Source organism: Gadus morhua, chromosome 14, assembly GCF_902167405.1.
Source record: "Gadus morhua chromosome 14, gadMor3.0, whole genome shotgun sequence".
Taxonomy (NCBI): domain Eukaryota; kingdom Metazoa; phylum Chordata; class Actinopteri; order Gadiformes; family Gadidae; genus Gadus; species Gadus morhua.
The window spans coordinates 9527300-9538330 of NC_044061.1; the positions used below are offsets into that span (position 1 = coordinate 9527300).

The 11031-nt window shown below is 45.4% G+C and overlaps 1 protein-coding gene across 1 annotated transcript; it reads right to left on the reverse strand.

The window, feature by feature from the left end:
• Window positions 1-872: 872 nt before the first annotated feature.
• Window positions 873-6206, reverse strand: LOC115558588 (zinc finger CCCH domain-containing protein 13-like; the record flags this gene model as incomplete). Its single annotated transcript, XM_030376821.1, has 5 exons — window positions 873-946; window positions 4658-4937; window positions 5156-5331; window positions 5546-5771; window positions 5844-6206. Coding segments are annotated over 5 exons (1119 nt in total), but the record flags the coding sequence as incomplete, so codon positions are not given.
• Between the last annotated feature and the right edge of the window lie 4825 nt (window positions 6207-11031).

Consider the following 11031-nt stretch of genomic DNA (forward strand, 5'->3'; position numbering starts at 1 on the left):
CTTCTGTAATCTGGCTGCAGTTATTGTTTCCGCTGTCAGAGATGGAAAAACAGAGACGTAAACAGCAAAGAATGATGTCTGCACTCACTCCGATACGTCAGCCTTTATGGTTGAAATTGAAATGCTGCGTTCATTAGCAGGCAAGCCATGTGTTGGCGTGTTTCGAGCCTTATCAGGCACATTTGAGAAAACACTGCGATGATATAATCCGAGGGGCAAATGTTGCCCGGTACAAAGAAGTACATTCTAGCCTTACCCAGCGAACCACTATTTCGATCCGCTGTTATCCTGCTCCTGATTTGCCCACTCCAATGTGGCGACATTGCAGACTCCATTGAAGATGTGTCTGCGTAGGAGATCACAGCGACCCAAGAAAGGGAAACATTCAGATATCCCAATAACCTTTTCACCCCAAGGGGAGCAACCTCTTTCTTTTGATTTTATTTTTCATCATTTTTATTTTTTGCTTTCTTCCAATCCTCTTGCCATCTGTGGACAACGCACCATCTCTCCACATCTTACTGTCCTATTCTGTCTTTTCTCACCCCCCTCTGTGCGCGTGTGCGTCTCTCTCTCTCTCTCGCTCTCTCTTCATGTCCACATGCTTCCGGTTTCATACACCTTCCCTCTTCTCACAGCAAGGGACCTCATGTTAAACATCAATGAAACCTCCCTATAGAAAGATAACAAAGCCTACCCCAGCATGGACTCAGGCCCCTGAGGGCATCTTTCCCTCACTGTTTCTCTACCTCCCTCTACCTCTCTGTCTCTACCACTCTTTACCTCTCTGTCCCTCTACCACTCTCTACCTCTCTCTTACTAAATCTCTCTCTCTCTCTCTCTCTCTCTCTCTCTCTCTCTCTCTCTCTCTCTCTCTCTCTCTCTCTCTCTCTCTCTCTCTCTCTCTCTCTCTCTCTCTCTCTCTCTCTCTCTCTCTCTCTCTCTCTAATTACATGTACAACATGTTTCTACCCTCCGTACGAACAGTTTCAGTTTCCTTTGTCATTATCTTCTTTCTGAGTACATCCAAAATGTCCGCTCCACACGGCCAAAGAGCCAATTTTAGTGTACCCACGTATGTTGTTGACATTAATCACTTTCCTGGTCACACGGCTAGATATATGGCTGGACAGCTGTTCCACTGCTGTGTGTGTGTGTGTGTGTGGGGGGGGGGTTGTCTATATGAGAGTGTGTGTGTTTGCATGTGTGACCACAACTGTGTCTGTGTGTGTGTGTGTGCACGTGTGTGTTTGCATGCATGTTTACTATCGACTCTCTGCGATGATACTCCAAGTGATGACGAAAACCATTGAGACCTATGATTCTACATTGTTCTTCTCATCATATATAATACCTTCCTCATGGGAGACGGGTCCACTGGGAACCCCTGGAGAACACAAACAGACAGACAGACGGCCAGATAGACAGAAGGCCCGCTGGAAGCTATCCCTCCCCCTGGTGGTTCCCGCTATAACTGACTCCATGACTGGAATAGAAACCTGTAAAAGTAGAAAGTTTTCCGGCTTTATTTTGTGCCTTTTTTGGATGGGCTATTGAAATGTTGCTTTGACGTTGTTTTGTACTGAAGATTAAGAAAAGATAAATACCAAGAAAAATGTACATGCACAGAAGGTGGCCATGATTCGACGTGCTTTGGTAGACGTACACACATACCTACATTGGTAGATGTTCACCTCTGTCTCAGAGGTGAACACTGTTATGCAGTGCACTGTTTTAACAACACTGTTGAAACAGTACGGAAGTGCTGTTTTTATCCTCCTCTCGTTTTTCCTCTGCGTAGCTTGTCTATACTCCTGTTCTCTCCCGGGTATTTGAGATCCCACATATGTGTTCATGTTTTGTCAGCATTTACGACCGATAGTTTACATTTCAGCAGCTCAGCACGATGCTCCTGTTTAGTTGAACACAGACACCCTGGCACGTACGCAGAAAAGCATGCATGCACACACACACGCGCGCGGACGCGCGCACAAAACAAGAAAGCACTATTTTTAAACGTAACGCTGAGTACAACCTTTTTACAATTTGTCTACGACTACATTCAGCAACTCATTCCTATGGCAATTTTTTTGTTGAGGTGTTTGTCTCTTGCTTTCACACACTCGTCATAACTTTACTAGGATTTTATTTTTGTGAAAAAGTTTATGGAGATGTTTATGGATTTGGCTGTTAAAAAACGTCATTTGTAAATAATTGCTGTAAACATCTTGCTATTTTTTGGCCCAGTTTTATGGGAAATATTGCCACCCGCTAAAACGAGCAAATTAGATTTGTACCAGCTGTGAAAACATGCCTTGGATTAATGTGACCAATCAAACTTCCAACATCTAGCTTCAACGCAAACCAACCAATCACCAGCGAGTGGTTGGTAAATATACGTTTTATTACCAAAAAGTTTAGATTTTTGAATTATTTTTACATTTTTGGAAGTTTCTTAAATTGGTTGGTGTGTGATTGCAGCAGATGATTACTTGGATATAAAATATAGATATTAAACAATATTTGTTAGGGTTATCATACACACGATACCCTTACACGTTACATCATTTTGAGAAATGTCAGATGTTTCCTCTGTTGTGCATGCTTCAGTAAAATAAAAAAAGGGCTACGAGTGCCGATCGTCATCCCAGGTCATAGGTCGAGCTCTTACCCGGCCAGCGATAAAAATATGGCCTGCAATTCATAATCAATCACATATACCGAGTGTGATTGATGAGGGCTTTTAAAGCCTGCAGCGAAGTAGGCTCAGACCCAACCTATCCCTGTTTTACTAACCTCAATCTGTGGGATTTAAATCAGCTCTTCCAAAACTCCTGACAGTGTCGTATCGCACTGAAGTCTGACTTCTGATTCAAATGAAGGATATTCCTAATGCTTCTGGGAAGAGGCTTCTGGTGAACTGCTGGTGGAATATGAATGGTGATATGAATCAATGGTAAAAACATCACATAGATACAATTGGTTTTATGCACTAAACTTTTGGAGCGCCTCTTACATTTTTTTTTCTTGAATACATTTACATTTAGTGCATTAAGCAGGCGCTTTTATCCAAAGCGACTTAGTACATTTGCCATAGGAAGTTGAAACCATATATCGCTTTCGGTACAGTAAGGATGTTCATAGAACCGAGTGCAAAGCAATAAATATCGCTAGATTAACCCATTTCCCCTGTACAACAAAGATAGCTAGGATAAGACGCTATACAATTAAGTACTATAACTAAGTTCAACATACAATAAGTGCGTACATTAAGTGCCAGGACGAACCACATACAATAAGTGGCAGGGGGGGGGGACGTGGAGGCTATGCGGAGTCCAGGTGAACTCCGAACAAGTGAGTCTTGAGTCTCTTGTGGAAGCTGGTGAGCAACTCTGCGGTCCTGACATCGGCAGGGAGCTCGTTCCACCACTGCAGTGCCGAAACAGAGAGGAGTTGTGACTTTTATAATAGACTCTTGCTTGCTCTTAGCGATGCTGGTACTAGACGTCCAGCTGAAGTAGTTCAGCATAATAGCACTATTATGGGACACCATCACGCATCTCTGTTTTTGGATTTAATATTTTTTCTTTTGAAGTGGTTTTCTGTGATGAAAAGAGCCAATTGAAACTAATTTAGCAGACAACGTGGTTGTTTGCGTATTTCTCATTTGCTTCAGTACAAGTGGTAGGTTAGGCAGCTGTGATCTGTGAGCTAGGATGGGAGAGGCGCGTCCACAGAGCCAATGGTTCCTTGCCCTCTTCTGAGCCTCCTCTAGGGTGCGCAGCATGGCTCAAACACCCTGAATCGTGCTTAGGAATAGGATTGCTCTTATTCTGAGTGAATGTTGCTTTAATGTTGTTGGCTGTTTTTAGGCGGGTTGGCTGTGAACACTGCTCTGGCTTTTATATGTAAGAGAAATATATAGTAGGAAAGAACCATATATATTTTATAGTATACTGTTTGTGTGTGTGTGTGTGTGTGTGTGTGTTTGTGGAGAGAGAGGATGGAGCATGATATGAGGGGGAGATGAATAGAACAAGGGAGATAGAGGTGGGGGTCATGCATTGGACACAAATGCGTGTTTTGTCAGCAATGACAGAATAACCCAGCCCTGACCGCAGGCCATGGTTTATTTTACAACACGTAAGCATAATGGTACTCTTAACTTCGAACAAACATACGCACACAACTCAAGCCAACCACACACACACACACACACACACACACACACACACACACACACACACACACACACACACACACACACACACACACACACACACACACACACACACACACACCATTTGTGCAGTTTGCCTTGCTGCACTCTAAAACAAATCCAGCATATTGCTGGGTTTATAGATTTGATATTTACCAGACTGTTGTAATGCATTTGTGTTTTGTTGCAGAGTGTGCGTTTGTGTGTGGTGTGGTGTATGCTCACATGTCTTGTCCTGTTCGCAAGCGTACACATTATGCTCTCCATCGCATTTCCACTTTTACAGAAACACTGTATATTTAAATATTTCTCTCTGTCTCTTTCTCTCTCTTCTCTCTGTCTCTCTCTGTCTCTATTTCTCTCTCTCTCTCTCTCTGTCTCTATTTCTCTCTCTCTCTCTCTCCGTCTCTATTTCTCTCTCTCTCCCTCTCTATTTCTCTCTCTCTCTCTCTCTCTCTCTCTCTCTCTCTCTCTCTCTCTCTCTCTCTCTGTCTCTGTCTCTGTCTCTATTTCTCTCTATCTCTCTGTCTCTATTTCTCTCTCTCTCTCCGTCTCTATTTCTCTCTCTCTCTCTATCCCTCTCTCTGTCTCTATTTCTCTCTCTCTCTGTCTCTATTTCTCTCTCTCTCTCTCTCTCTCTCTCTCTCTCTCTCTCTCTCTCTCTCTCTCTCTCTCTCTCTCTCTCTCTCTCTCTCTCTCTCTCTCTCTCTCTCTCTCTCTCTGTGTGCGTCTCTCTCTCTCTGTGCGTCTCTCTCTCTCTGTGCGTCTCTCTCTCTCTCTGTGCGTCTCTCTCTCTCTGTGCGTCTCTCTCTCTCTCTCTCTCTGTGCGTCTCTCTCTCTCTGTGCGTCTCTCTCTGTGCGTCTCTCTCTCTCTCTGTGCGTCTCTCTCTCTCTCTCTCTCTCTCTCTCTCTCTCTGTGCGTCTCTCTCTCTGTGCGTCTCTCTCTCTCTCTCTCTCTCTCTCTCTCTCTCTCTCTCTCTCTCTCTCTCTCTCTCTCTCTCTCTCTCTCTCTCTCTCTCTCTCTCTCTCTCTCTCTCTCTCTCTCTCTCTCTCTCTGTGCGTCTCTCTCTGTGCGTCTCTCTCTCTCTCTGTGCGTCTCTCTCTGTGCGTCTCTCTCTGTGCGTCTCTCTCTGTGCGTCTCTCTCTCTCTCTCTCTCTCTCTCTCTCTCTCTCTGTGTGCGTCTCTCTCTCTGTGTGCGTCTCTCTCTCTCTGTGCGTCTCTCTCTCTCTCTGTGCGTCTCTCTCTCTCTCTGTGCGTCTCTCTCTCTCTGTGCGTCTCTCTCTCTGTGCGTCTCTCTCTCTGTGTGTCTCTCTCTCTCTCTGTGCGTCTCTCTCTCTCTCTCTCTCTGTGCGTCTCTCTCTCTCTCTCTCTCTCTCTCTCTCTCTCTCTGTGCGTCTCTCTCTCTCTCTCTCTCTCTCTCTCTCTCTCTCTCTCTCTCTCTCTCTCTCTCTCTCTCTCTCTCTCTCTCTCTCTCTCTCTCTCTCTCTCTCTCTCTCTCTCTCTCTCTCTCTCTCTCTCTCTGTGTGCGTCTCTCTCTCTGTGTGTGTCTCTCTGGGTGTGTAGTGAGGTTCTGGCTGCTCTCTCTCTCTCTCTCTCTCTGTGCGTCTCTCTCTCTCTCTGTGCGTCTCTCTCTCTCTCTCTCTCTGTGCGTCTCTCTCTCTCTCTCTCTCTCTCTCTCTCTCTCTCTCTCTCTGTGCGTCTCTCTCTCTCTCTCTCTCTCTCTCTCTCTCTCTCTCTCTCTCTCTCTCTCTCTCTCTCTCTCTCTCTCTCTCTCTCTCTCTCTCTCTCTCTCTCTCTGTGCGTCTCTCTCTCTCTCTCTCTCTCTCTCTCTCTCTCTCTCTCTCTCTCTCTCTCTCTCTGTGCGTCTCTCTCTCTCTCTCTCTCTCTCTCTCTCTCTCTCTCTCTCTCTCTCTCTCTCTCTCTCTCTCTCTCTCTCTCTCTCTGTGCGTCTCTCTCTCTCTCTCTCTCTCTCTCTCTCTCTCTCTCTCTCTCTCTCTCTCTCTCTCTCTCTGTGCGTCTCTCTCTCTCTCTCTCTCTCTCTCTCTCTCTCTCTCTCTCTCTCTCTCTCTCTCTCTCTCTCTGTGTGTGTCTCTCTGGGTGTGTAGTGCGGTTCTGGCTGCTGTTCTTGCACAGTGCTGGGAGCGTTGAGCCACAGCAGGCTCCAGCGCTTCCCATTGTCCCATCCCTCGCCTCAGAGACATGGCTCCGGGCGCACGGCTTTACAATGCTCTCGTTTAGGCCTTCGCTTGTGTCTGTGTGTTTGTAGGTGTGTGTCTGTGTGTGTGTGTGTTTGTAGGTGTGAGTGTGTCTGTGTGTGTGCGTGTGTGTGGTGCACTCCCACTTCGCATTGGGACCCCCCCCACGCTCCACCCAGCCGGCCGCTGATTGGGTGGTTCCAGGGGGGCTCCTGAGTCGTTGTTGGGCGGGGGGGATGTAATGCTCTCACCTACCTCCCTGCCTGTGTGTGAGAGTATGTGTGTGTGTGTGTACGTGTGTTTGCATGTGTGTGTGTGTCTGTGTAGGGCGAGATAGCTTTAGTTATTTTTTTACTTTAAGTTACATGAACGTATGTGAGTGTGTGTGTGTGTGTGTGAGAGTATGTGTATGTGGTGGGGGGAATTTACTTTATATAATTCCTACTTATTCGTTGATAAGCTGTGTGTGTGTGGTTGGAGGAATTACCTTTATATAATTCATACTTATTGATGTATAAGCTGTGTGTGCATGTGTTTGTGTGTGTGTATGTGTCCGTGTGTACGTGGTGTGGGGAATTACCTTTTAATATAATTCAGACGCATCTGTGTGTGATTTGAAGGCGTGTGTGTGTAATCCTGTGGGCAACACATGTGGTCCATACATTTCAGTAAGTGCGTGCTCATTAGGCAGAAAATAATTCCTTTGGAGCGCGCTCAGTTGATATGGAAACCTTCAGGGGCGGGGGTTGGGGGCAGGGGGGGTGGGGGATCCCCAAGCTACTACCCGCTACGTCTCTATCACGGGTCGTCTTGAAGAGGAAAATCATCTTGAATAATCCCCAGCCGCTGGAACCTGTATCCGCTTCTCCGGTATTGATTGTGCGCTTTGTTTGCGCTCTCCCCTATACTTGCGTGTCGCCTTTGATGAATAAATGTAAATTTGCCTCTGCTTTAACAAGGTCTGCGCTCATTGTTGCTGGTATAGATCGCACGGTTTAAGTGGCTGTCAACCTGCATTATGAGGCTCCGTCCGCATCCACTGCCAAGCGTTTCCTGCGTTGAAAGACTCTATCCCAACCCCCCCCCCCCCCCCCCCCCCCCCCCCCCCCGCGCACCCCGCCCCCCCCCCCCCCCCCCCCCCCCTGCCCCCCGCCCCACACACACTTGGAGAGATATCCAGGCAGGAAGAGAGAGGACCCCTCTACCCTCTCCCAGTCTCCCATGTTGAGTGTGCATTTGATCGTCCAACACATCTCTCATCACGCCTGGCTGTGACTGATCTATTGTTCTGTGAGACGGTACCACGGTCCAAATGGGAGTCAGAGTGAAAAGAGAGTGTAGATCAGGCAGGGCGACTGCAGCCTATCGCTGTTCACTCTCTTTATCCTAGACCCCGGGAAGCGCCAATACCATTAATCATTTAAGGTATGACACAGCCCTTAAAGGAATTGAAAGGGAAAACCCAGATTATTAACGTGGCTGCTTCACAAGTTTTAGGGGTCTAGGTATTTTATAAAATATAGAATCTGCATTCTATTTTATAGAAGTCTGAGGGCTGTGTAGATCACAATACCTGGGTCATTATTCAAATTCAAAACAAATCATTAAGATACAGGGAATAGGGATGAATTGCATTATCCCATTGAGTTAAAACGGGGTAAAACATGATCCGTATACATTCATCAACGCCCATTCATATCAGACACATGCATTCATTCAAACCTCAGTCCTCTTTGTGACCTGCCATCACTGCCTCATGGGGATACACGATACAACTACCAACGTCTCTCTTTACCGAATCACTCTTCAGGTAGGAGAGGCCTGGCTTTGGCCCTTTTGAGATAAAAAAAATAAATTAAAAAAACCTCCCTCCACTAATCTAAATCTCTTACCGGCTAATCGGAGTGTAAGCTTCAGCTCTTGCGTGTGTCACATGCGCGCGCGCGCACACACACACACATACACATACACATACACATACACACAGTCACACACAAGCTCAAACGTCCAAACAGGCACACGCACACACGCATGCACACGCACGACATACACGCACAGTCCCTCTGAGCTGGTATCGCCCAAAGTATATCAATGAAAAGCTTTTTGTGATGAAAGTCATCGCCTCCACACTACCACTGTTTGTTTTGCCGTTGTGGCTGGACAGCTCTGCGGGAGATGTGCCCAGCTCCACGGTGTCAGAGCAGCAGAGTAGCAGAGGATAGCAGCATCCACAGCATCTCTTTGTTCGATTTCTGTCTGCACTGCACTGACTCACGAAGGTGCGGTTGCATGAGAGGACTGGATGCCAAAACGTTCCCCTGAACACATACCCACTCATTTCTGCTTCTGAGCGAAAAAGACACAGTTTAAGTGGGGGTGGTTTCAGTGATGATAGTAGTGGGCTGGTAATAGTGGACTTATTCTGCAGATTGAGTTAGGGGTTACAAAGGGTTCAGGCTAAGCCCTAGTGGTCATTTGTGAATTATTATTATATTAGCCGCATGTTAAGCCCCTCCCACATGTTTTCTCGTTGCTAAAAAATGTAAGGGGTGCATTGCCACCTCCTTCTGTGAAACCAGTTCCTTAACTATGAGCTCTTTATGGGCGACTGGCTGTGTTACATAATGCAGCTGGACCAACTGTGGGGGAATAACCAAAATATTGACTCATACATTATATCTTGTATTTTTACACGATCGAGTGCCCACTTCGAATGCAGGCGATCTCTTGCATGAATACCATGGTGAGGCATGAAAGGCAAGCAAAAGAATGGTGACACAAAGTCAGTCAGCTTTCCCGTTCTGTTTTGGCAATGCTGCCCTCTGGAAATTGTTCCTTTAAATTGGGAATATTTAAGCCTGTACTTTTATTTGATTCTATTTTTTGCCTGCCTGATACAATTCTTAGCTCTACTCTTTTGTTTATTTAGTGCAGTGCATACAGCAAGATCTTCCTAGGCGTCAATGGTTATTTAGTGGATATAGTTTTGTGTCTTTGTGTGTGCCTGCGTTTTCTTAAAAACTCCCCGCCCGGTGCTTTATCCGTAATGATCGCACCGATGGCACCTTATAGGTTGCATTTATTGCACCTTGAATTATTTACATTTAGAATATTCCACGTGAAACTTCTGCCGTGCTGTCTAATTAACATGCAGCCCAAAGCGTTGTGATTAACGGCCGCCTGGGTATTATGATATTGAATTTTAATTGCATTGATGGCTCTTCAAGGTTTCCGTTCCTTGCTTGTCTATACGTCTCCAATGCTGAACTCCCTCACCGCATTCCCAGATTGTTCTAATTCACGATCTGTTACGTTATCCCATTATTGTTCTATTGGTGCGGTCCTAACTTATTATCTTTAAATAATTATATTATTTGACAGTAGTTTTATACAATATCTCTGTGAATCATGTATTTTTTGTGCCTCCTTCATCTCTCTTTTTAAGCAGAATCCGGCAAAAGGAGGCAGGAATGCGTAGTGGCTAGGCTTCTCCACTCCCACCGTGAGGTTCTCGGTTCATTCCCTAATGTCTTTGGGGAAGAAGACCGGTTAGGCCTGCTCATCAGCTATTTAATACAGATCTTGGGAGAAATGGGCATAATGACTGGCAGAAGAGCCTTTAGTGCCAGACAGTTCTGGAGCTGATGGTGTTCAAGGGTCTTTCTCAAAGTCTACTTTTGAAGGGTTTTGTCACGTCTAACACGTCCACTCAAGGAATCACAGTCTAGAGTACTTAAGTGATTATTTTGCTTTTAATGACACTTTGAATTGATGATACTTATTGGCAAGTCTGAGACTGTTATGAACAACGTTCTCTTTCCTTTTTCTCTTTTTTATTTCTTGCTCTTGCATTATCAATCTTAAATCTCTCTTTCTCATGCCCTCAAACACGCATGCGTGCACGTGCGTGCACACATGCACCTTCAGACAGCTGCCTAGACCCTTAGCCTTGAGTGTGTGTGTGTGTGTGTGTGTGTGTTTTGAGAGTTTCAACATCGAGGCTTCTGCAGTGGTGATGGTTTGTGCTATTTATGTGACTGAAGGGGTGATGTCACCATTCTTTTCATGTTGCTGTGTGTGTGTGTGTGTGTGTGTGTGTGTGTGTGGATGTGTACATGTAGGAGTTGTGCATGTTGATAAGTTCCCGGAATGGTTCCAGGGCTATCAAGATGATTAGTGATTGAGCATGCTCCATACTTCCCCATTAGATCTCTCGAGGAGGTTAAATGCCTTTCTTGAAATTTCTGGCTAGTTAGACGTGAGAAAAGGATATCTAACAGCGTCTTTTAATCCATACTTCGCAGATTGGATCTTTATTTAACTTAACCTGACTATTGGGATAGAGAGTTTGGGAGCCATTTCTACCATGGTGGGAGCAGAATTGTTTTAATCATTTTTGTATTAAGAGAATACCAAATTCCCTTCAACTCACTTAACTTAATCTAAGACTTATGAGCCATCCATTTGTGGCATGCTGTTAAATTGACCCTTTTGAAAGTATTAAGGCTAAAATAATCATTGACGTGTCTAACCTGCCGCTATTTTCCATTACCACCAACCAGAGGATAATATTCCCTTTGAAGACCATTGCAACACACAGCCATTAACACATAGAT